This window comes from Leptinotarsa decemlineata, unplaced genomic scaffold (assembly GCF_025532065.1).
Source record: "Leptinotarsa decemlineata unplaced genomic scaffold, Ldec_3_MD MMD2_tig00026340_RagTag_RagTag, whole genome shotgun sequence".
NCBI lineage: Eukaryota > Metazoa > Arthropoda > Insecta > Coleoptera > Chrysomelidae > Leptinotarsa > Leptinotarsa decemlineata.
The window spans coordinates 11,528,197-11,554,795 of NW_027412694.1; the positions used below are offsets into that span (position 1 = coordinate 11,528,197).

The following is a 26,599-nucleotide window of genomic DNA, read 5'->3' on the forward strand; positions in this document are numbered from 1 at the left end:
TTCGGAAAATGCTATTTCGAAATGGTTTGAGTTGACTTTATGGTAGGTAGGAGGTAGGTCTAAAGTGAGTGGGTCTAATCGACCCTCCATCGCAACCCATAAGGGTTTATTGTGGCTCACACCTATTCACACTCGGCCAAATAAACGCAGCTTCTTAACGAAGCCGATTAGTTTGGATGGTGAGTGTTCTTTCAGGTCAGATGGTGAGAGTACGGATCTGTCGAACTCAAATAACCTGATTTGGTCCCCAGCGGGGCAGGCACAAAGTCTACAGCTCTGCTGTTTCATCATTTTCCAGACAGAGTACTTTATGGTACTTTTTGTTTATAATGAAGATAGGACTCTAAAAAGTTAAGATACAGTGTCTAGCATTTTTTTATATAATAATAATATTTTACTAAATTTCTATAGACTGTAGTTTTTCTCATTTCTTGTCAGACTACAGTAGGTACATTTTTTGATCTATTGTAGCGTATAATATTTTTTTTTATACAACTGCACAAGCTAACGGCAGCTCTTCGTCTGGCGGCACTGGGTCATGGGTTCCAACTACATAAAACGATGTTATTATTATTACTACGCTACCTTTTATTTATTTATTTTTTTTGGTGATCAATTGCCACGGAGCGCCACTGAAGTTTTTGGTGTTGTGGAACTCAGAAACCTTTTGAGTATTGACAGAGAGTAATGAAATGAAAGTTTAAAATACCCAAATAAATTTTAATACTAACCCAAATGCATAATATACAATTAGATGAATATATACAATGAATAACGAAGTAACTATAAATTTTTTATACTGATCAGTCTTTAAATTGTTCGATCTTCAACCGGTGTGATGATACCACCTTATATTATTAATGTAATATAATGAAAATAGGAAAATGATAATTTCCAATCAGATGATACTCATATATAAAATAACTTCAGATAAAACTAGGTGAAACTGACCTCAATAATCTTCACAAGGTAGTGGTGACATTCAATTGGATATAATGTTTTTCGTTCATCTGAATGGAAACTCAGACGAAAATATAGAATCAGGAATGATCAAAATGAACTGGACTCGTCAACATATGGGCTCAAAACCAAATGGTCTCAGCAATTGAGCATCTCAGCGATTGAGGGGTGTTCAGCAAAACGATGATCCATCAAAATCTGCTGCCTGTCGCATTGAAAAAAAATGGAAACTTGGGAACCAGGAAGCTCCAAAAGTACGTCCCAAAACAAAGACCCTGTGAAATAGGTACATTTTACTACCCATTTCATGTTCATTATTTTGCATGAACGGAAGGAATTTGAAATTATCATTCCGATATAGAACGGTTTTTTTTAAAACAGTTTTTTTTTACATACCTCTTGACTCCAGAGGGATTTCAAACTACGATAGGTCTTCAAACAAATATACGAATGGAATATTGCCTGTACTTGATAGACATATTACCAAACACCAAAAATAGAGCAGATTAATATGAGGTCTGATCCTCTCAACAGATACTGCACGACTTTTCATTTTTCCACAATCTCATAAAAATGGTAATCTTCAAAACTGTTTTTGTTGAACAAAAAACTAACTTGAACTCTAAAACCTTCGGCTTTACTTGAAACTTTGCCCAACGTACAGAAGTGTAATATCCATCTCTCTTCAATACATGTCAGAATGAGTACAGAATAAGTACAAGGTTATAAACAATTAAAGGTCGCACCATGAAAATTGGATAAACGGGATTGGATGATTTCATACTGACGCAAGAGCAGAGGACGGTATAGAAATGTTAACTAAATTGGGTCAACCTTGAAGGTAAATAACATGTGACTCAAATGTAAACAATGAACACCACTCCGGAAAGATTACTTGAGATTCAGAAAGATCACGAACATCAAATGTTACGATTATCACAACAATACAAAGAAATAAAATAGTATATTATGCAACGATCATGTAATGATGGTTATTAAGACACGAGCATTAACTGGGATACGAAACGAGCCGAAGGCGAGTTTTGTATGGTATATGCGAGTGTATTAATAACCATTACATGAGAGTTGCATACGCTATTTTTTCTAAACCCGATAAATAATGAAAAACTGTAAATATTATATTTGTATTGAACACATTTACAGTAATTAACTCATATTTTTTTTTAAAACACAAACTTAATGGTATTATCATGGATATATGAAAACTATAAAGATTCTAATTATATTTATATTGAATATAACAACTGTAATTAATCTGATCTTTTAAAAATGGTATTCCTTCTATATCGCTGTTTTCAGACATTTTGATAATATAGGTAGGTAATATGAAAACTGATTTTGACAAATAAAGCAATTAGTTACTTAGGTTAGAATCTAGGACAAACAAAGGAACATGATTCTTGATTGAAAAATTATGGGTTTCTATTGGTTGATAATCTGTATCGTTATGAAAAATCTGTATCATAATGGATATCATTATGAAACGGATTATGGTCATATAAGTGTATTGTTAGAGTACGAGTGTAAAAAAACAATTATACATCAGGTGAGTGAGATAGTATAGCACTAAACAAATTCATCAAATGAAGGTAACTATTTCTTTTCATTACAGAAAATGGTTTAGACTCTGCATATGAGATACAGAAAGCTGAATTTATGTGTACTTTCAGGAGACAGCAGGTAAGCTCTAGAATATCATTCAATTGAAGAATTGATAAATGAATTTTGATCTTATTTTAGGTTATCACAACACTGTTCTACTAGGAAGTAGATTCATCAAGGAAAACATAGTGACACTGTATCAATTCACAAATAAAGCTATAAATTTTATTTTGTTGAATTTTATCTCATGGTATTGAATAGTTCACATATCAAGAAAAGAAAACAAATAGCATTTTATTTTTATGTTATTTTGAATTTTAATGCTACACTATCCCGTAGGGTTCAGCCAGCGTTTGCAATTCAAGGAGAAGAAATGTGTTTATTCACGATATCACATTAGGAACCTCTAAAATCAAGTGTTTCTCTATCTTATTATGCATGTTATATACATTTGTTATAAACATTTCTTTTGAATTACTCTATCTATTGAAAAACCTGCATCAAAATCCGTTGCGTAGTTTTAAAGATCTGAGCATACATAAGGACAGACTTCGTTTCGTACTACGTACAATCGCAATATCCTAATTCGGATCAAAAGATTATTGTGAATAGTATCTAGCAATTTCATTGAAATTGAAAAATATACGGGATGTACAGTTGATGCACCTAGTTACACCAAGTAAGTCAGGTGATCTGGATATCGGCTCCGCTGTCTCATGTCGAAGTATGCAATATTTCAATAATGAAATCCAATTCAATCGACGGATATAATCCATAACTCAAAGTGGAGTATAAAGATTTGAAGAGGAAAGTAAACTCGAAGTCTCCTCCACACATATTTAATTATTCTATCGGAAAAACATACATGTTTCGATCACAGCTGTTCGGTTCATTATTCTTTCACGGAATGACATCTCCATCTTGCATAGTTTTTCTCGTTGCCTTCAGCGTCCTTCAATACAAATTGATGTTCACAAACTACTTGTTTTAATGACGTTATTACTCTTTGTACTGTACGGCATTTCCCCACTTACTTATACATAGGACAGTGTCTTTGATTGCATTTGTCTATGCTAATATATAATTCGATCATGTAAGTTTATAACTTTTATTATGAAATAATCCGTTTCGCATTGTTTCCGTTATTTTCAGGCTTTTGTTACTATGAAGATGTTCATAGCTGTGATCGAAATATGTATGTTTTTCCGATTGAATAATTAAATATATTCCCCTTTTTTTGTGTGGAAAATACTTCGATTTCACTTTCCTCTTCAAAAGAAATCCGATTCTTGAAAGTTTAGTCATTTAGGTACGTACTTTCAAATGAACGTTTTTGTTGAAATTTTTGGTTATTCAGATAATGAAACTGCTTTAATTTGAGAATTAATATTTTGTTCTAATATCAATGCATTCAGATGAGAATATTTCGGGAAATGATTTAAAAAATATTCTCAGATAAATGTCTATTTTTTAAACCCGAAAATTTTGAGCAATACCATTCGAGCAACTAGCAATAGATGAAAAGTATGGTAAAAAAATAAAAATATCTTGATAACATTTGTTTGGAGGTCTTGTGGAATGTCTATCGGTAAAACATGATTTTCGTAATTATTATTGAAATTTGGAATACAATATCATTGCTATCCACTCCAAAAATTATTACAAAAATCAAAATAATTTCCAACTGACAGATGTTTGTTTTTTAAATTGATTGTTGCATTATTTATCTTTACATTAAGAGATTTATTTTGTATTTTTTTTTATTAAATAAAATACCCTCACATTTGTCGTGTGAAATGGTCAGGTCGTGATAATCCATCCATTGATGGATAATATCTAGGGTTTTATTAATTTTTTGATTGATGTCAGAAATATCTGATCCTTTCACCATTACTATTAAATCGTCCGCATATGCTATTAATTTACTGTGAGTGGGAATTATTTGAAAAAGTGAAGCAATGTAAATATTAAACAGGGTAGGGCTAAGTGGGGACCCTTGTGGAAGACCCTTGGTTGTTACTGCTGGACCATGTTTCTCTCCCTCATTGTCCATAATTATATTTTCCCTGTTCATTAATATGTTAAATATAAGATTACTGATATCTGAGTTTATTCCATACTGCAAAAGGTATTTGTATAGTTTATGTATATTTACATTATCATACGCTCCTTTTATGTCTAGAAAGGCCACTATGACTGATTGGTTTAATCCAAATGCTATTTGGATGTATGTTACTAAGTGTGATATATTGTCCATAATTCCTTTACCTTTACGAAACCCGTATTGATACAATGATAATGTATTGTTATTTTCTATTTGCCATTCTACTCTGAATTTAATTATTTTTTCTAATAATTTCAGAGGACAGGAGGTTAGAGCTATGGGTCTATAACTATTGGTTTCACCGTCCGGTTTGCCCTGTTTAAGTAAGCACAGAATCAGCGATTCTTTCCACTCTTTGGGTATATTACCCCCCTTAAGTATTTCATTAAATGTTTCTAATAATTTAATCTTGAATATTTCAGGTACATTCGTAAGCATGCTGTAAGAAATTCCGTCTAACCCTGGACTTGTTTTGGTTTTCCTGCGTTGCAACGCGAGGTTGAGTTCTGGGAGGGAAAATGGATCCGAATCTGAGGTTCCTATTTGTAAAGTGAACTCTGGAGATATATTACATATAGAGAGTTTGTCTTGAATTTCTTTAGCTACTGTACTGTTAGGTAATTTCTTGTTATTACTATATGTGTCTGAGTTATTAGCAAATTTTTTTAATGTTCTCCAGACTTGAGAAATATTACTTTCCCTATTTAGGGTGGAGCAGAATGAAATAAAACTTGATCTTTTTTTTTTTTTAAATCTACGGGTTTGGGCTATGGTTTTTTTTGTTATTATATAATTTTCTAGAGTGGGGAATTGTTTAAATAATGAGAGTTTTTCCCTCCTGATTTTGATTTGTTCGTCACATTCATTATCCCACCACGGATTCGAAGGTTTTTTTTGAGTGAAAGTGGTATTTTTTTCTGGTATATTAGCATCTGCAGCCTGATTTAGGATTGTTATTAGTTCTTCGTATGTGTATTTTTCATTAATTTCAATTAGATTATGAACCGTATCATAATATCCTTTCCAATTGGCTTTATTAAAATTTCTATGTTTTCCTGAATTATTATTGATGTGTTCAAACTCTGAAATATTTTTTTGATATGTGCACATGGTGGGATAGTGATCGCTGTTACCGCAATCTTCCAATACCCTCCAATGACATTGTAGGGCGATTGGGTTTGATACAATTGTGAGATCTATTGGGCTATTATTATTTTGGGGATAGTAAAACCTTGTGGCACTTCCGTCATTTAATATTACGAGGTCATCTCTTTCTAATATATCGTGAATAATTTTACCATTTTTGTTAGTATAGCTACTATCCCACAAAGGGTGGTGTCCGTTCATATCCCCCATCCAGATGATGTTTCCTTCTAGATTTCCCAGCATGCGGTTAATTTTATTAATATTAGGCATATTATTGCTAGTTATGTAAGAATTAATTATATTAATGTCCTTAATTTTTGTTATTATGAATTGATAATGTTCTTCTTGTTCGTCCCAGTTTATTTTAATTTCAGTTACTTTGATATTATTTTTAATCAAGGTAATTATACCTCCGAATCCATCTTCCCTGTCTTTCCTGAAAATATTATAGTATTTAATTTGAAAATGTTTGTCTTTTTTTAACCAAGTCTCGTTTAGTATTACTACATCTGGGTTATGTTCATCAATTAATTTAATTAGATTATCTCTGTTACTAGTTATGCTTCGAATATTCCATCGAATGATTATCATTAATGTACTGTTCTTGTTCCCCTGTAGTTCCCCTTTGTTAGATTGATTTAATTAATTAGGGAATTAATTAATTTCGGGAAGTCCCGAAAGTAAATCTTTCATTTTTTTAATAATATTATATTCCTCGTTCGGATGATGTAAAACATTAAAAGTAGATTGAGAAGTTCCCGCGTTTGTGTTAGCAGTCCTGTTGAGCATGACTCCTGTTTTAGGTTGTAGTATTTGTCCATTTGGATGTATTAGGTATTTGTTTAAGTTTTCCATCTCATTTGGAAGTTTGGAAGTTTTGATTGTTTGAGAAAAGGTTCTTTTATTAATTGTGTTTGTATGGTAGATATGTCTTCTTTGGGAAGTAGTAATTATGTTGTTTGGGGGAGGTTCTGATCTATTTCTAAGGGTAGGGAATTCAGTTATATTGTTAGTATTAAAGTGGTTATTTTTTGGAAAGAATTGAATGGCTTCATGAAATGAGAGGTTTTCTAGACTCATTTTTTCTCTGATTTTTTTCTGCCTGTCAAATTCCGGACATTCTTTACTGAGAGTTTTGTGATATTCACTTTTACAATTGAAACATTTTACAGACTGACATGAATTATAACCCTCCTCATCCTCGTGTTGTTCTGCGCAGCTGTGACATCTGCGTTTTCCCTTGCAGTTCTTTTTAGTATGTCCGTACATGAGGCAATTAAAACAATGGGTGACTGGTGGAATGAAAGGAATAATGTTAAAGCTCATGTAGCAGATTTCTACATGTTTGGGGAGATTAATGCCTTCAAAAGTAATTTGAATAGTACTAGTTGCATGATATTCTATTATGTCCCCTTTTACCACTTTCCTGTTCATTCTCTTGACACCTAACACTTTATATGGACTTTTGATAAATTTTTTTAAATACTTCTCGTGAATACCCTCTGAGATTCCTCTAATAATTCCCTTACATGTTACTCTATTATACGGAATGAATGTTTGATAACCTTGTTCAATTAAATCTTTGTTTGTAACAAAATCATTGGCTGCATGCCTATTGTTAAATTCAATCCCTATCTTATTTTTTCCTTTGTTTTTAATTCTAATAATATGGTTAAGTTTCAAATCACATATGTCTTTTGCTATCTTTAGGTGGTTGAATCGACCAATATTGTTGCCTGAGGTCTCGTTGGCCTCTACTATCACCAGATAAGGTCCAAGGTCGTTTTCTTTGTAAAGAATAATTTCTCTTTTTTCTCCATTATAATCGTCCTCTGTTTCCTTATCTGATGAATGAGTTGCCCTTGAGTTACTAAAACTCATTATTTCCTCAACTTCCCTATCATTAAGTTCGTCCAAAGTAATATTTTCCTGATCCTCTTCATAATTCAAGTTTTTATCATCCGGCAAAAACGATTTTTTTGTGGGTGGCGGGGAACCGCCACCCGAATGAACACTCATGATTATAAATTAGCTCAAACTAAGAAAATGTTTTTTTTTTCTTTTATGTTAAAAGAGAATGAAATTTTAGATTGAGAAAATGTGAAAAATTAGTAGGAAAAAGCACACCTGAATCCAACTTCGTCGCAAAAAACTCCTGGGTAGACAGCACGATGCAAACACCTCAACAGTCAATCAACGAACCCGTTGGATTATCTCTCTCTCTGTTTTAGATGGTCGTTGCTTCCTATCGTCAGGCGCATATGACCAATGCTCCTCCTGTTGGTTAACAGGAGCTACGTCGGGGGGCGCAGCGGTCTTGCACAAAGCAATGCTGCCACCCATTTTTTTAAACTTTTTATAATAAAAAATACTAGTTTTTTTTTAACAAAAACAATTTGATTTTTTGAAGTCGCCTCCTACTTGCGAGACCTTTTGATAATTATTCACATATATAGCCCCCTTCACGTGGTAATCCGAACCACCCCGGCCTGGATACCGGCGTGAATAAATGGGACCACTTATTCATCACTATTTTAGACACTCCACATTTCAATTTTAATACGACACAACACAAAACGGAGCCCCTCGATAGCACATGGCATCCGCGTACCTTCTTTGTGGATGGACGTTATCAGCACGTCCGTCCCCTACCACGGCCACCACGGAACTCAAAAGTTGGATTCACATTTTCAAACTCACACACTTTATATTCAACTACTGTCTACCGACACATCTCTACCCCACATCTTTTTTTTTTCAGCCTTTTTTTACTCATTTTTTTTTCTTAAATTCTATTGCAAATAATTATGTCTGAGTTCATAGTCCTGTATTACGTGACACATAACACTTACAAACGTTGCACTAGAGACATATTTAAAATTACGGTATTACTGTTTGCTACACACGAGCTTGCTCTGTAGTAATTTGTATTATTGTTTTGTCATATTTGTTTGCTCAGATTGTAATATTACACACATCGTGGTGCGTTGTATTTACTGTACACAAAAAGCATATTTATATATGTAAATTAAACTATATCACATATATCATTATTCCAAAATATCATAACGTACTATAATTTTGGTGCGCTATATTCTCTGTGCTCATATATTATATCTATGTATTTGAATGAAACAATAAATTCTATTCTATATCGGCAGGTGTAGGCCAAGACTCGCCGAACACACACTCTCTTATTGACGATAACTTCAGACACTCGCATAGGACATGCCTGACAGTATCATCTTCCTGTTCACATATCCTGCATAGAGGTGTGTCCACTAGCCCCATGATATGGAGGTGTTTCCTTAGTTGACAGTGGCCAGTCAGAAATCCTACTGTTAAGCGTAGATTTTTTCTGATCATCGCCAGATATTTCTTCAACGCCAGCTTCCCAGGGTCGCCAAGGGTGAAAAAGTTTTGACAATTTTGCACCAAATAAAAGTCTTACGGATATAAATATTTGAATATACAAATAATTTTTCTCTGTTGCCCTCATATAGTACCACATTTAACACATTCAATGAATGCATTACACATCATTATTTTCCACAAAGTTGGAAACATGCTTTCGTGTAACCACTACCGAAAACTTCCCGACCCACAGAATGGTCACACTTGAGGAGTATAAGTTTTGTCCAAGGAATTGGAAAAATAATTGAAAAAAAGATGAGGAGAAAGCATATAGAAATCAATGAAATATTACCACAAAATCAGTCTGGTTTCAGATCTGGTTACAGCTGTTCAACAGCTTTAGCAACTATAACAGATAATATTTTGTATGCTTTGAATAAAAATGAGGTGAGTGTTTTGGTATCAATTGACTATTCTAGGGCATTTGACAAGTTAAATTATTAAATATTAAGTGCAATTTTACATTTTATTGGTTTGAGTACTTTTGCTTGTTCTTTTCTCAAATCATATTTATCAAACCGAGCTCAGTGCGTTAAAATAGAAAACAGAATATCAAATAGCATAGTGGTTGACCAAGGGGTTCCACAAGGAAGTATACTGAGACCACTTTTATATACATTGTATATCTCCAATTCTCATAATCATCTGACATATTGCAATTACCACATGTTTGCCGATGACACGCAAATTTATTGTGCATTTAAATTCGAAAATATGAGGGAAGCTAATATAAAAATCAATCGTGATTTAGAAATCCTCCTTAATCTTTCTAATGATCATCTTTTATCTATAAATTGTAACAAATCTTCTGCTGTATTATTCGGTAGCGATACTCAGAAACATGAAGCTTTAAGTGAAAATATAGGTTTACTCATAGATTCTAAATTACGTTTTGAAGCACAAGTTACGGAGAAAATTCGAAAGGCCTACGCCTCGTTGAAGTTGGTATATCAGCAGAGAATGTATTTAAGTTTGGAAGTGAAAAAAATATTGAGCGATACTATGATATTGTCCCATTTCAATCACTGTGACATTGTGTATGTCTTCGAATGATGTATTAGGAGGAGAGAAGGAATTTCCCATAAGCTGAAAGACGCAGGATGGTTAAGTATGTATAACAGACGCAAATTACACGCTCTCACTTTTTACTAGAAAATACTGAATTTCAAAAATCCTGAATACCTGAAAAATTGTACATAGAACAGATGTGCATAACGTCAATCTTCGGAAAAAAAAATGATCCATATTCCTGCACACAATAAAGAAATTTATAAAAGGTCTTTACCTACCAGATATCTCTTCGCGGCAATTTTCTGGATGTTCCCGATTTCTCTACATCAATTCCACTTAAAAAAAATAGCCAAAACACATTGGTTTGAGAAGCAATGAAACAAGATTATTTTTAGAATATTTCTTTAATTATATTTGAGTTCTATTGATATCATGGTGTAACTGTAGCTAGAATGTTTATTTATTTTCGTTTTGGTGTATGTGGAAGAATTGGTTTTAAGACCTAGCATAATCCGTTTATTCACCTCGTTATGTGATCTGAAGAATATTTTATGTTATGGTAAATAATAAATTATTATTATTATTTTTTTCCCCGTAGTGTGCGCTGGTCAGGCCCTATCCCCCGAAGCCCCGATACATTCGGGAGGGCGCGCCAGCATTATCAACCAACGACCACACCGTGATCATTGGGTCCGAGAATCATGTGCAAGCGCCGGGCAGGGCTCACGCAGTGAGCCAAGAATGACAGCCTTCTGCATCTGTGTGGCTAAGATTTCTGCCTTAGTGCGGCAAGCCGGTATGATTTTAAGATTCGAGAGTAGAGAGGACATCATTCCACTAAGGACTCCAATAATCAGAACAACCATCTTGCCAGAGTGATCTGGGTAGAGTCTGCAGAGTTCGAAGAGAAAATCTCGATATTTCATTTGTTTTTTCTCCTCTTTTCTGACGATATTTGTCTCGCCAGGAGCTGTAAACTTCACGACAAATATCATTTTGCTCTGGTGGTCGAGAAGGACTACATCAGACTTATTAGCTTGTATGAGCCTGAGGGTGGGGAACGAATAGTTCCAATAAATTTGGCACTTCTCGTTTCCCACAACGGATTCAATATCCCCCGGAGCGTAAAACAACACCGGTGTCTCGTCAATACCGTAAGAGTACCGTAGATGGTAATATAGCACTCTTAGAGCCCCGTTATGTCGATGGATATAGGCCGAGACCGCATATGCTGGACATGCATTAGGGTTTCGGGCGCCTCACGGCAGGCCCTGCACCTTGTGTCAGGAACCTCTATACGCATCACGCGACTGCGGTAGACTAAGGTGTGGAAGACACCATCCTGGCAAGCCAAGATGAACCCTTCAGTTTCCGACTTCAGCCCACTCGACCTGAGAAAAGCGAAGGTCAGGCGCTTTGATAATCCAAGGTTTCCAATATCATTGAAGAAGACCCCATGCATTGGCTTATCCTTGTGTTTCCGCAGAAGTAAGGTGATCTCTGCGGCTTTTATTTAAGCTTTTTGCTGAACAGGTTCCAACTCGGTGACAGTGTTGTGGTCACCTCGTTCAGTGTCGTAAACTAAAGAGAAATACTCCAATTCCTGCTCTCTCATGGTCACGGACCATGCAGATAAGAGGATCCGAACTCCTGACGACTTAACAGGCTGTATCCAATACCATTCTGTCATGTAGACACTCCAAACTCAAAAGTCCACGGCCTCCCTGTTGTCGGGGGTAGTACAACCGTGGAACGGACGATTTGGGATGCAAACTCCTATAAAGATGCATCATTTTTCGGGTATTTATGTCGAGTTGATACAGCTCCTCCCAAGTCCACTTCACTACTCCAAACGAGTTGAGTAAGATTGGAACGGCAAGCATATTTATTGCAGCAACTTTGTTCTTCCGATGACCAGATCTGTCGAAGTTTGTGCTGATACTTGCCGCGGAGAGAGTTTTTCACTGCTGTTACCTCTTGTGAGTGGCGTTGTTCCACCCGGAGGTAAGTATACGTTTCTCCGGCATCCAGATGGTGTAGGATGCTTCCATCTACCAGTTCGCCAAAGTGGTATCAGTTGTTCAATGCATCTCACTATTTTGTCGGGTACCGCAAGGCATCTGAGCAAATACAAGATGAGCTTATGCAAACTTGTATCAAATGCCTTACGGTAATCGATCCAGGCCATAGAGAGGTTACGCTTATATTGTATCGAGTCCTGCATTACACATCTATCGATGAGCAGGTTCTCTTTACATCCAGCGACTCCTCTCTTCGACCCTCTCTGCTCATATATCCGTTCGAACACTCGGTCAACTGCGATGATTATTCGTGTGTATAAGATGCTTGTAAACAACTTATAACACGAATTCAAGCATATTATAGGTCTGTAATTCTTAGGAATCGACAAATCTCCGCTTTTGGGGATAAGAACGGTCCGCCCCTCGACAAACCAATCCGGAATCGGCTGCTCTCCGTCAAGCCATGAGTTGAAAACTCTGGCCAGATGGCGGTGGGTGCTTGGTAGTTTTTTCCACCAACAAGTGTTCAGCCCATCTGGACCTGGAGCAGCAAAGTTCTTGGAACCCACAAGGGCTCTTCGAACGTCCTCCGGGGTTATCGGGTTGCGCAGTTCATTGAGCTCAGGCTGTCGAAGCTCTCTGTTGAAAGCTTCGAACTGCGCTAGGGCTGGAGTGTTTAAGTCGAGTGGCTGCGGGTGTTTATAGATATCCTTCCAGAAGGATTCCACCTGATCAGCGGTCGGCGGATTATCCACAACAGGTGGAGGCTCTTGGAATAAGCGAGAGGTTTCTCGCGGAACCTAAGGTTTTCCGCGATACCTCTCGCTCGACTCACTAGTGACTTCTTAGCAGCCACTAGCATTCGTATCCTATCAAGGCAGTGCTGTTTGGTGGTCAGCAGCACGCCTTGACTTAAAGTGTGATGGATACGTCGTAGTTTGGCGGCTATTCGCCGCACTGCGGGCGTGAAAGGCCTGTTGGCCGCCCTGTAATCCATCACACATTGGATACGAGACGCGTGGTGTCTCGCCGACATGATCCTAGCCTTCATCTTGTGTACACGTCGTTCAATCTTCTTCTTCTTATTATTATTATTAATTTGGATTATGCTGACAAAAACAAAATGAAAATGCATCCATCGTGGAAGATAAATACTATGGTTTCCCAAGCTTGACTTGGAGGATTTCTCAAACGTCATTCACAGTTAGTAATTCTAAGGTCACAACCTACAAGTCTTGGATATGTAACAAGATTCAACAGAATAAATTTAAAAAAACGATCTTCAGCTGGAAGTTTTATTAGTATTAAAATTTGAGTTTCAAGATATCTATAATACTGATGAACTTGACTACAACTGTGCCGCGTCCAGTCAGAATAATAGCTAGAAAGGGCACCAAACAAGAGGGATATAACGAAAGCAGAAAGGGGCATCTTTCTATCGAGTAGTGAGTGTGAGAGGAAATTTCATCCCCGAGACTGTATTTTGGAAAATATGCTTAGTTGGTATAATATTCACGATTTTAATGTGTAAAATGTACCTGTTTTTGTCATCTGACCGATTTATTAATTGTTAATAACTGCTCTTGCGCTTGATACTATTCTTGTAGTTCAGGTGTGATTGTGAATACATACCTGGGGTTCTGTAAGTTTCTCAACAATATCATTATACTGTTTCACCATAGTGCTTACTGCGTAGACATTCTTCTGTATTTTTTCTTTCCTCACTGCAATCATTCGAATATTCTCTGGTAGGACAAAATTCAACCTTTCCAAAAGTTCAGCGCACCTAAAGTAGTGCCATAAACCCTCCTCAAAATTCAGTTCAAACTGTAAACCCAAATCTGCTACAACATAGTTGCCCATGATTTCGTGCCATGTGAGGTTTCTCTGGGAATGTATCCTTTCCATGATTGTGTTGGCAGATCGACTTGTGCTGGTATTTTTACTGGACGGTTTTGTAACTTTCGTGCCTACAAATAATTACAAAAAATAGGCGTTAAAAAGTGTGTTACAAGACAAAATATTTGGAAGTTGTTTGTACAGTGTTGATGTTACTCACTTCTTGACATCTGACTAGTACCGATACTAATCGACAACTTTCCTTGAGATTGTCCGGTTTTAGGTGGTTTGTAAAAAGTTCCTTTTTTGTTTGCGTTTCCGAGTCTCAAAATATCCATTTGTAGACAGGCATCCATAGAAGACCCAAACGTGTTCAACCATTCGTCAAATTTACCTGAACAAAAATACTAAAATCAGTCAATATGAATCCACTCAGCAAAGAATTTTATATTCGTCAAAAGTTACCATTACCAATATAGACACGAAATTGAAAGAATTTGATTATCTAGCGTAAAACGGATCGAAAGAAAACATATTTTCCATACCAGAATGAAAACACTGCCTCTCAACGTGAGTTTCGCTAATCAAGTTAGCATCATCAGGATATTTTAAAATAGAATTTCACATTGAAGGTAGGCCTATTTCGATTTAAGAGTCACCGTAGACAGCTGTTTCAGTCATCATCAGAACCGGGCAGGCGGTCCTCAATTGAAGACAAAATGTGAAAAACCAAGAATAGTACTTGATAAAAATAACTACGTGAAAGCAAACGAGACATAGGTGGAACCACCTATTGGTGCATTAACCTTTCTTGAAGTTATATATTGGCCTCGCGAGGCCATCGAAATCGACCATATATATCGAGAAAGGTTAATGCAGTCAAGCTGCTGAAAAATAATTCCATGAAAATCAAAAGATAAATAGATAAGTACCATTCCGATCATTCCCATATTGATAGAAACATGTTGATTCGTTTTCCGATGACATTCCAGGATAGCTTCCCAAATTTCTGCTACCACAGTTGTCGGGTGATTGGTCAAACCACCAACACTGGTTAAAACCTTGACAAGTTGACTTGGGTTGACTGCGTTAACGCTTGCGTTAACGCAGTTATTTTTATCAAGTACTTTTCTTGGTTATTCACATTTTTCACGTAGTCAGTGGGCATACTTGAAGACTGGTTTTATAGCCAGTCTTCAAATCATCTAAGAGAACAATTCGTTCAGGCCAGTCTCAACACCCTACACAGTAGGTTAATGGACTGACACCTATCAGAAAACAACTACTCCCCTGGCTAATACCACGAAGGGCGTTGGATTATATCCGACAGGTGTCAGTGCAGGATTCTTCACAGAAGTTATTCCTGCATATGCTGTTGGCGTTACAACTGCAGCAATAGATTTTCAATTATTGGAACACACTTGCAGACCGGTTTCGGGCTGTTTGGCCACTCGTCAGTGCAAGGTAGTGTATATCATCAACATAAAGTCGATGATTTCCGATAATTGAAAATCGAATTCCGTCAGAGTATCATTCCTCGAACTAAGCTGAAGACTACAACATATTCTCATACGGTTTTGTCTTGGCAAAGCCACGGTCAGTACTTGCACGGCGTATAGAACATATTTGACTAGTGGAATTATCGAAGTACAGATGTCATTGATACTCATCAGGAATGAAGTGGTGCTAAAAACCGAGCCTTGTAGGACTCCGTTTTCTGTAAAATGCGGTATTGTAATAATATGGTCTGTTTCTGAAGACAATGAAAGGGGAAAGAAGAAACTGGAGGTTTCAAAGTTTCGAGTATAGGAGCTTTCTAGCTCGTTTCTCCTTCATTTATTTTCTGAAATGAATTTTAGCAGCGCTGTCACCAGATGCAGATTTCTCCACATCAAATTTTGAATATCAAGGCAGGTCCGAAAAAGCTGTAGAGTTCGTGCCGATCGCACGAAGGCCGGTCTTTTTTAAATCTGATCATTTGGTATACTTACTTATATTCTCTCTCATTGTGTGGTTCCAGAACTGAATTTTAATCTTAATTGAAATGCTTTTCACTCGCTATTCTCTTCTCGGTAGATTGACAAAAGGTCTCTTATTTGTTTGTGTTCTCTTAACTTCATATTACTCTACTAGGATGGTATTTTTCTCAGTCCAAGAGAAAATGAAAGTCCAAAGGTTTCAAATATAAAGTATAATAGTAGAAAAATGACTCCATGGATAAAATAAAAACAACGTGTAAAATATTATATAAAAGGAAAATGTTAATTTCTATAAAATGAAAGAATTAGAACGAAAGAAATGCCGCCAATTTTACCATACTATTTACTATTAATCTAACCTATTTAATAATTACAAATGCGCCAACTCGATACAAAAATACTCTTAGTTTTACTTTTACTTCAGGGAGAGTGGTGTATAACTTTAAATTTTCACCCCTTTTGTAATTGTATTAACAACTTTATCTTTAACAACAACAATCAGCGCTAGGAGCCCCACAATATGCAACTTTCTGCAAATAGGAAGTGGACTCAGATAAAATATTATGTGAACTCTCTCTAAATATCAACTGGTTAGTAGAAAAAATATAACAAACACTTACATAACGCCTCTTTGTGTGGTTTGTGGTCAACCATAGGTTTCGTTGACCCGGTGTGTCTTCTACACCAACACTTTTAATTTAAACTCCCCTGTACCCCATACCGGCTTAAGATTTCACTATCGTTTTCACTTAAATTTCGCCCCACGCGCTTACAAACAAAATATCTCCCCTATTTAGGCCACCTCCCTCAGCCTCAAAGGCTGAGGGATGAGACCCCCGATCTCGTCTCGACGAGATCCGGTGACCGACCTTTTCTGTCTCTCGCAAGCAACTCCCAAACCCTCGCGTCAGCTACGCTATCCACAAAAACCTCATATCAGCGTTTTTTAAACCTTCCCAAGTGTATGATCATCGGCCGGATGCAATACATTTATTTGTTTAGTCTAAGTAAATTTTAACATGACCACAACGACGCTCGAAGGTTCGACAGTCATAAAGTAATTCAGCGCTTTTTCAACTGGAAAAATATCGACACCGAAGAAACGGGTGATCGACCTCGATCTCAATGAATAAAATAATATTTTATGTTACTCTCGCAATGGCCGTTATTACAGTATAGATGACTGATCATTTGTAACAACTTTAAAAGATCTGTGTCTGTGTATGAGTTTTTCGAAAATGGTAGTTTTGCAAATCGTGTCGAAGGCGCTGTCAATATCTAGACTAACGCCATGGACCAAAAAACCGTCATTTTTGAATATATGCCTAAGCAACTACAACAAGCACGATACGCCTAACATAGTCTTCATACAAAGATTCAGAGAACTGATAAATAACCAGCAATTCGAGAAATTCTCCATACTGACACATCCAAAGAAGTTAAGGGTACCAGATATGCTGTTAATACACTCGATACAATAATAGCAACATACAAACTTCCCAATTTCTGTAATATACACACAGCTGAACTATATGGAATACTACAAGCGTTGAGGTCTCCAGTACAAGATAACAGTAAACTTACCATATGCACAGACTCCCTTTCATCAATATTCTCTCATCATCCTTTGGTTCGAGATATCCTCGACACCTGCCACCACTATCGTACCAGAGGTTTCCTTATTAATATCATCTGGATCCCTTCTCATGTAGGAATTACGGTCAACGAACGTGCAGACCAAGCAGCGAAAGCTTGTTCCTCCGACTTGCTAGAGGAGCAAATCCAACTCCACCAAGACTTGAAATCAGCAGCTCGACAAATGATGATACAAACATAGCAAACACATTGGAACACATGTACCACCAAACTACATACAATCCAACCCATAGTTTCTGCGCTGGACCTGCCCCCAATAACAAGAAAGGACAAAAGTGTTATAAGAAGACTCAAAATAGGCCACCCCGACTCACCCATGGTTACCTGATGTCTTCACAAAACCCCCTACTTATGAATTTGTGGTAATGCAAGACTCACAATTGAGCATATACTTTTAAATTGCATACACTACAGCCCAACTCGCCGCAAATACAAACTCAGTGGAACTCTCAAAAACATTATCGGCCTACCTAACCAGCTCAGTGTCGTGACAGTTCCTCAAGGACTGTCGACTGTTAAATTTAATCTGATTTTTATGTTTTGTATTATTATGTAAATGTATCACAGATCCCGTGTCAGTGGCCATTAGATGCCGAGACACGTTAATATTAATTAAAAAAAACTATAATTTATTTTCCACTTTTTAGTTTGGCGTGGTATTTCAAGCCCATTTGTTTTAATATAAAATATAGACGTATGCACAGACAATGTGGTTGTCTCACTTGCTCTCACACAGAAACTGTTTGAGGAAATTATTCAATCCTGGCGATCCTGATCAGGATAATGAGATAAATTTATAAAATTATTGTATTGTCACAGATTCTTAATAGGTATACAACTTTAAAAACACATCTTTCTGTTCACAAACAAACAAACATACAAGTGAAGCTAAATAAGCGTGTTAATTAAAAAGAGGTTTGACTCCCGATCCCATGCAATTACCTTGTTCATAGGCTTTCAGTTCTTTGGCGAATTTCAAGTAAGATGAAAAAGTTTCAACTTTCAAAGGAGAATTCATCAACTCGGGTACTCTTTGAAACTTCAATATGGGCCTCTTCAACTTGCAGTAAAGGAGACGTACCCAATAAATTGCACTTCCGCTAGGTGGAATGTTTTTGCACAAAATAGGATGTCTCTTGTTTCTCTGAAATATGTGAATCAATGATTTACCATTCAATTTAATTATAATTTAATAATATTCTCAATTGTTTAGTGACAGTGTTTGGAAATCTAGTGTTCGAAAGAAATGATTTACTCAATTCCAATAATATTATTTATGTGAAATTTTCATGCGATGAATTGATTAACAAAAAAATATTCTAGATTACTATATCATTATTAGCTTAGATGTAGTTTCACTTTTCATAAATTTCCCGAAAAAATTTGTGAAATCAATTTTGAAAGAAAATTAGAATAACTTTTCTAAGTGTTAAACTTTTGACATTTTGGATTTCATTTTTGATTCAACATTTTGCGATTTTGAAGGTGAATCTTAAATACATATTTTTGGTCTAGGTACCGATGGGATCTAGCATATCATCAATTTTATCTAATAATATACATAACTTATTGACAGTCTGCTTTTCAGCATAAGAACTCCAATTTCATTCAGACACTTCCAAGTAAAGAACTAAATAATCTAGATACCAAAGAAAACTCCGAAGTTTTCCCTACATTAAAGATCAACTCCAAAATTATTAAAGTTCTGAAAACAATAAAATAAATTTCAAAATGGCTGAAAGAAAAATAAGTCAATTTTACTCTGAAATAAGAACATTTTGTTCATAAAATATATTGTAGAGTTTCAGGAGGGTTCAATTTTTGGGAAAGAAAGTCTTACGGCGAAACATCGGATGTCTAACAGTGAGGATGACAGCGTTCCATGTAAGTGAACTTTAACTCTTTTCTATAATTATATTTTTCTGATTGATTCGGCCGTTACTGGATGAAGATCCATAGAAATTTTGAAAAGTTCACCTCACGATTTGATCTCCACAAACCCAAGTTTGTGTAGTTAAAAAAAAACATTAATTATATTGTGTAGTAATCCTGTGAATGATATCTGCTTCGATCCCATTACGAATGTTTGGAATACAAACGGCATAATAATAATATATAAAAGTATTTGTTGCGAAAGTAGGTATTTTTCTTTTGTGTAATTCAATGTTTATATGGAAGTAGCTGTTTCAGGAGGGTTTTTTCTTCCAGTTTGTGTCTGAAAGTTACTTCTTTGCATGATGTACACATTTTTTTATAGAGTTAATTTTTGAAATTGAGTGCATCCTTCCGTTCCTTGGAATATTCCCACACTTTTTGTATCACGATGAGAAGTAGAAGGCCAAAAACTTTCTTTCCCATATATTGTAGAGATTGTAGCAGGGTGTACATTGGACATACTCCTTTATTATAATACCAAAGTAGAAGGCACTAAATTCCCAGAAATATCTGCGACGTTTTTGCCCTAATCTGTTGGGGAAAATAATTATTAAATATTTAGAATCACAACCTGACAACGATGTTTTCGTTTTGATGCAATAATATTTTTGAGAATTTAGTGCCTACTATTAAGGAATTTTAGTATAAAAGGTAGAATTACGACTCCTGAATAAGTACATATATGAATTCAAGGCTAATAGAAAAAATGCAAACTGTGAAGTTCCAATAATCAGACTTTTTTCGATTGAAAGTGAAAAAATGTGGGAAATTTCCATGTAAAGGAAAAAGGCAATTAATTACGGAAAAAACTCTTTACAAAGATGTGAAGATCATGCATGGAAGGTCAGACATAAACTGGAATCACACGAAAGAAAATGTACTTTTGAAACGATTACTTGTGAAGAGTTTATTATGACAATAATATATTTCTTTCTTCATTTGGAAGCTTCCAGCATCCAGCATGTATAAAGATGGAGAAGTAGAAAGTCAAAAACCTTTCTCTCCAAAAATATATACCTACCTAAGAAAATTCTACTCGTAGAAAACCAAAACCTTTCTTTCCCTAGAATTTTTTCAATTGATTCCGTAATGCAAACTATATAATTGATTAACTAGTCAAATTTATACTCATTTTTTTGAACAAAGAGAAATAATAATGCTGAAATTTCTTCCATTACAACTACCTGACGATAAAACAAATAATTTCTATTGAATAAAGTGTCAGTATTCATGTCAATTTCGCCATCAAAAATTGGATTTTGTTCATTATACCAAGAAACATTGAATGTTCATGAATAGGTATCAACTAAAAATACAAATTTAACAAAATAATGAAATTTTGTACAAAGAAAAGACAATTAATTAATGTACCATTTTTGTGTTGTTCAAACTGATGCTAATTTTTCGATAAATCTCTCCGTAAGTGAATTTAATCTATATTGAGTAGTACATAAACATTCACGAAAGCTTGATAGGGATATATTTATACAGATAGAGGCCGTTTCTTTTATCATGTGGTAACATTGCTATAATATCCTAAACCGCAACAAATACGAAGACGATTAAATGGGAAAAAAGGTAACTGTCATCGGGAACAATACAATGGTCGAAGGAAATTTACGGGAACTCTCGCCCTTCTCGAGTTGTACGGGGAAAACCAAAAATGCTATTTTTCGTTTTTTTCCAATGGAATTGTTATTTCGGAGAATAAAAAAAAATGGAAAAAAATGCTATTGTATTCGAAATGTACTATGACGATGTAATAATGAATATTCGATAAAACGTTTCGTGTCAACATGGCCACCATCAACTTTTTTTTAAATACGGACCTGTCTTTTTTATTGCAGATATTGATAAAGTAATAAATTCACAATCCAAGGGTATATCACTTTTGATATTTTTATAGCGTTTCATTTGAAGCAACCACCATCATCAGTGACAACAATTTTAAATTACGGTCCTGTCATTACTTCTTTTGTATATTATTTCGTTTTCTTCAAAATATAATTCAGACAACCCAATTTAATATAGATTTTTCCCAAACGTTCATGATGAAATAACTGTTTGATTGTTGTCACTGTTGATGGTGGTTATTTCAAATGAAACGCTATAAAAATATCAAATGTGATAAACCATTAGATTGTGAATTTATTGCTTTAATATCTGTAATAAAAAAGAGCTCCGTATTTAAAAAAAAATAGTTGATGGTGGCCATGTTGACATGAAATGTTTTATCAAATATTCATTATTACAACGTCATATTACACTTCGAATACAAAAACGTTTTCTTTTTCCATTTTTTGATATTCTCCGAAATAACAATTCTGTTACGTATCTGTTACGGTTTGGAATATAGCAATGTTTCCACATGATAAAAACAACGGCCTGTAGGTATAGTCCAAAATCAAACTGAAAGCCTTCGCTGGTTGACAACAACTATCTATGACAACAGACGAGATATTATATATTTGAACATTATCAGTGCAGTATAGTTTTTCAGAGGATCTGTGAAATTATATGTGTTATGTTTTGTTACATTTTTTGTTTTTATTTTTATTCTTACTTATAGTTTTTTTCATCGTATTGTAAAGAATCCATACGCTAAATGAATAAATGAATAAATTATCACTGCAATGTTGATCTTACTGATTGGATTTCTGTTTCAAGAAAATATTAGTGACATTGACTAAACATATCTACCATTAAGTTTCGGATCTTACAAACAGCTCATTTCTATTTGAAAGCTGCTGAAATTAGGTTGAGAGCTGTTTAAAACATACTTACTGTGAAATTATCATCGACAGCCAATACTTCTTTCATATACTGATCTAGAATGACGTCGAACTTCAACATCAATTTGTTCAGTATCATCTGTCTCGTTTCTATGTGCTTGAATTTCAAAAGCATCTCCAACGCACTTTCGGAAGATCTATGATCATGAACAATATTAATTTGTATTTAGCAATATAAATTCTCAGAATGTATTTCACCTAATCATTTTGAAGCTTTGATCAATGAAGCTCACTCCTTCCAATTCAAGTTGACGTACTTCTTTGTAGAAGTTCTGCATTATAGCTTCCCAATTCTCCTTACAATTCAGATCGAAAATGTCGAAGTCCGTATTCTCGATCTGAACCACCAGCTTATCCACTCGTTTAGCCACATTATCTATACTCTGAGGATCGCTGACAATAGCTCTCAATTCTGGGCCGAAAATGTTTTTGAAATGGTAGATAATCTGGAATAGATAAACATCAGTAATAATTACGAAAATTGAAGTGTCTTCCGTTGTTCTAACAGATTTGAATTTCAAGAGATAATGAATGAATGAAATGTATGAGAAGAAATAATCAATGAGTATGAATCCAAAACTAGCACTTATCCCAATCACTAGAATTGCAAGTTGACGACTTTAGGAGGTGAAGAAAACTAATGAAGATTGGTGTTCTTTAGTTTTCCTAATCTCTGAAGCAATTTTGGTACAATTCGTCGATTTCCCCACTCTGCTGTGATGGTTTGACCAGTGTCCAACTACTGACCTGTTGTCATAGAGGATCCACTTTTCATCACACGTGACGATCCGATTCAAAAAAGGATGGTTTTGGTTGAGCAAGAGCAAAGAAGAACAGACCTCAAAGCATGACAATTTCAGTCGATGGTTCAAATCGTGGGGCACCCACTTTTCGAGCTTTTTGACCTTTACAATACGTTTCAAATCGTCCTGAGTTACTGTAGGTCTACCATCTTCGATGCTAAAATATCCGCAACGAATTTTGCAAACCATCGTCGAACAGAGCGTTCATTAACACCAACATTGCCAAATGCCTGGTTAATTTTTCGGGCTGTTTCGACATGGTAGGGGAGCCCAAGCGGGGATTTCGGGATTTACTGAAGCGCGGCAGATTAATATACAGGGGGATACCTTGTACCCGGTTAAGTACCTCCACCAAATATGAGCCCCATATATAAGGCCACCTGTGAGGGATAAAGGATCAGATTAGTAAAAAAAATTGATCATCAGAAATTCTCGAGCGCGTCAGATTAAGGTAGGGTGAGTTAATAATTACCTGCTAAAAAGTGTATATTCCAGTACTCTAACAATTTGAGAGTGACATAAAGCAAAGGGGAGTGCAGCAAAGTTGTAAAAAAATAACGTCATCTCGACATTTTCAAGCGTAGCTAATTGTTTTTTATTTTGAAGAGATTAATTCAAGAATATCGGCTTGCGGAAATCTGACGATTTCCGCAAGCCGAAATAGCAAAAATTCGTCGAGAAAGTTTAATGCGTGCAGCTGCGTGATGCCTATATTTCCCTCTCCGCGTTTCTATTCCTTTTTCACTTTTTCTCTATCTATTACTCTCTCACTCCGTCCCCACTCTGAATTCTGTTGCCATGACGCCATCACAGCTGATCACAGAGACTCGTTCATGATGAAGATGATGATTAAATAATCAATTAATTGATGGATGTAGCCGTTATTACGTAGTAGGAAATCATAATGAAGAAAAGAGAAATGAAACTTTCTATGTTTTTTACCACTTTTATTTGTAACTAACACTTTCTATGTTTTTTACCACTTTCATTTGTAACTAATGTTACTGCAGCTTCGTCCTATATGGACATTTTCAAACTTATATATTGTATAAGTAATGTTAGTTACTGGTAAAAAACAAAGAAAGTTTCATTTCACTTTTCTTCATTAATTAATCAATTGATTATAAAAAAATAATTTTTTTGAGCATTTTTTTCAAAATTATTATTTTATGAATTCAAGTAATCTACTTAAAAAACATACACTTATTTATTTGCATGCTATTTCCTGAGATTTTCCATTAATTAAGTTCAATGATTGAAAAATAAATGAAAAAATATTTTTTTGTCAGATTGAGCGAATCCCTCTAGATAATCGTCAGATTATGAGACAGCACGTCTAAAACATAAATAAAGATGAACTATATATATCTTAATCTGACGCGCTCGAGTATTTCAAAATGTCAATTTTTTTTGCACATTATAATAATGGCCGCGAGTTTGCGTCAGATCGAAATCATCAGATTATTGAATGAGAGCTTTTTTTGGTGCACTTAACACCCCCTTAGAAAATCTGACGCGCTCTATCAAATTTTTTTTCATTTTTAACCCTTACGTACAACCACCCACATCATGCAAACGATCAGATGAACATACCAACATTATTAAAAATACATAGGACATTGATGGTATCGATATCTGACGCGCTCGAGTATAACCATGCAACAGTTTTTTTTACATATTTAATAATCTATAGCAGCTTCCCCCACCGATGAAAAGGTATATATTATATCACATTTTTTTCTTCTTATCATCTAAGCTTTGTAACCTAATAGGTCTCTATGATGTTCGAGTAAATCCCCATTTTGCATCGTGGGCTCCCCTGCTAACAGTACTTCGGTTCAATTTGAATTAGTAAAGAAAAATTGGAAGAAAATCGCTCAACGATATCATATAGCAATGAGCTGAAAAGAGGCAAGAAATCGAAATTTAGAAACAAAGTAATAGAATCAATGTTCATAGTTCAAAATTCAGTATCGATCAGTATATACCATAGGTTAGGTTAGGTTAGGTCCAAAGTGAGTTCGGCAGAGCCGAACTCTAAAAACCTGATTCGATTCCCAGCGGGACAGGCACAAAATTTGTGCTCTGCTCTTTCATCAGTTTCCAAACAGAGGCGACACATACTATCTTCCGATAGACCGAGTCTCTGCATATGATTCAAATGACTGTGACCTGTAGGAAGGCCTGTTAGACATCGTAGTTCATCCCTACTATAGGCCAACAACTGTTTGGTATCGAACTTTGAAGGGTGAATAAACGCCTTGTAGTTAGCCAGTCCTGGAAGATTCCGCCAGAAGTCCATACATCTTCTTGCCATCCAGGTGTTCAATCTTTGTTTGGCAAAGCCTAAATGGATGCCAATGACAGGAGCTGGTAGTATATACCATAACACAGTAGAATTAATATTTATTGAGATATGGAGCTACAAAAACACATGACATTGAAACGGGCAGAAATTTTAATAAACCTAATAACTTACTGTAGCTACTTCGTGTAGATCTTTACAAACAATTGCCATGTAATCCGAAGCCGAAAAGAGTTTTCTTTTGTCAAACTCCCAGCGCTGTCCCTTTCCAGAATCTTCAATTTTCTGTCTAGTGTGTAAATATGAAGATTTCCACGTTTCTAACATTTCTCTTGCAACTGAAGTGAGACTTTTCACTTCGTCAATGGGTTTTCTGTAAATTTAATTCATTATATGAACTAAAACCACAAGCACAAATATCAGATAATCTGAAAGGTCGTTATGAAATTTATTTTTTTTTTATTTAAGCATATTCGCATCAACCTACTCGTTATTAGCGAGTAGTACCTGTTAATAATTTTGTCATAATATCGATACATTCAAGAAATTTTGTAGTACATGAACACCTACTACAAAATTAAAGCTAGATTCATATGGAAAAACATGACTAATGATATCAAATACTATACAAAAACTTGTAAGACGTGCCGAATAGCAAAATTCAAATATTTACCATAACCTGACTTTGTTCATATCACTTAATGTTCTGAAAATTCATATGAAACCATACATGTAGAAAAAATCTGACTTGAATAAAACAACTAAATCATTCATTATTTTTGTTGATGAGGCAACAAAATACAACCCAGCAAAATCAGTGAAGGAAAATAGTAAATTGTAAAACAATATTTAGCTAAGTTACCATTTGTGAATGAAATAAAAAATATAGTAACTGATTGCGGAAAAGTATTTACATCTGAAAAATTTCATGAGTGAGTAAATGAGAGAGGAATAACAATTAAACATACTACCCCATATCATCCCGAAGGAAACGGAATTGCAGAACGTGTA

The 26,599-nt window shown here is 35.3% G+C and overlaps 2 protein-coding genes across 2 annotated transcripts in view; both read right to left on the reverse strand.

Annotated features, from left to right (window-relative positions):
- Dhc98D (Dynein heavy chain at 89D) overlaps positions 1–26,599 on the reverse strand; it is a 114,807-nt gene that overhangs the window by 49,923 nt on the left and 38,285 nt on the right. The window contains exons 11-16 of the mRNA XM_074183569.1: positions 25,763–25,961; positions 22,679–22,926; positions 22,473–22,617; positions 18,696–18,897; positions 14,339–14,512; positions 13,912–14,249 (exon numbers count right to left, since the gene is read on the reverse strand). Coding sequence (XP_074039670.1) covers positions 13,912–14,249; positions 14,339–14,512; positions 18,696–18,897; positions 22,473–22,617; positions 22,679–22,926; positions 25,763–25,961 — 1,306 coding nt within the window. The remainder of the gene's footprint in view (positions 1–13,911; positions 14,250–14,338; positions 14,513–18,695; positions 18,898–22,472; positions 22,618–22,678; positions 22,927–25,762; positions 25,962–26,599) is intronic.
- On the reverse strand, positions 5,397–8,048 carry LOC141485911 (uncharacterized). The gene has a single exon (XM_074183570.1). It carries the CDS (start codon positions 7,850–7,852, stop codon positions 6,488–6,490), a length of 1,365 nt encoding a protein of 454 aa, XP_074039671.1. The 5' UTR covers positions 7,853–8,048; the 3' UTR covers positions 5,397–6,487.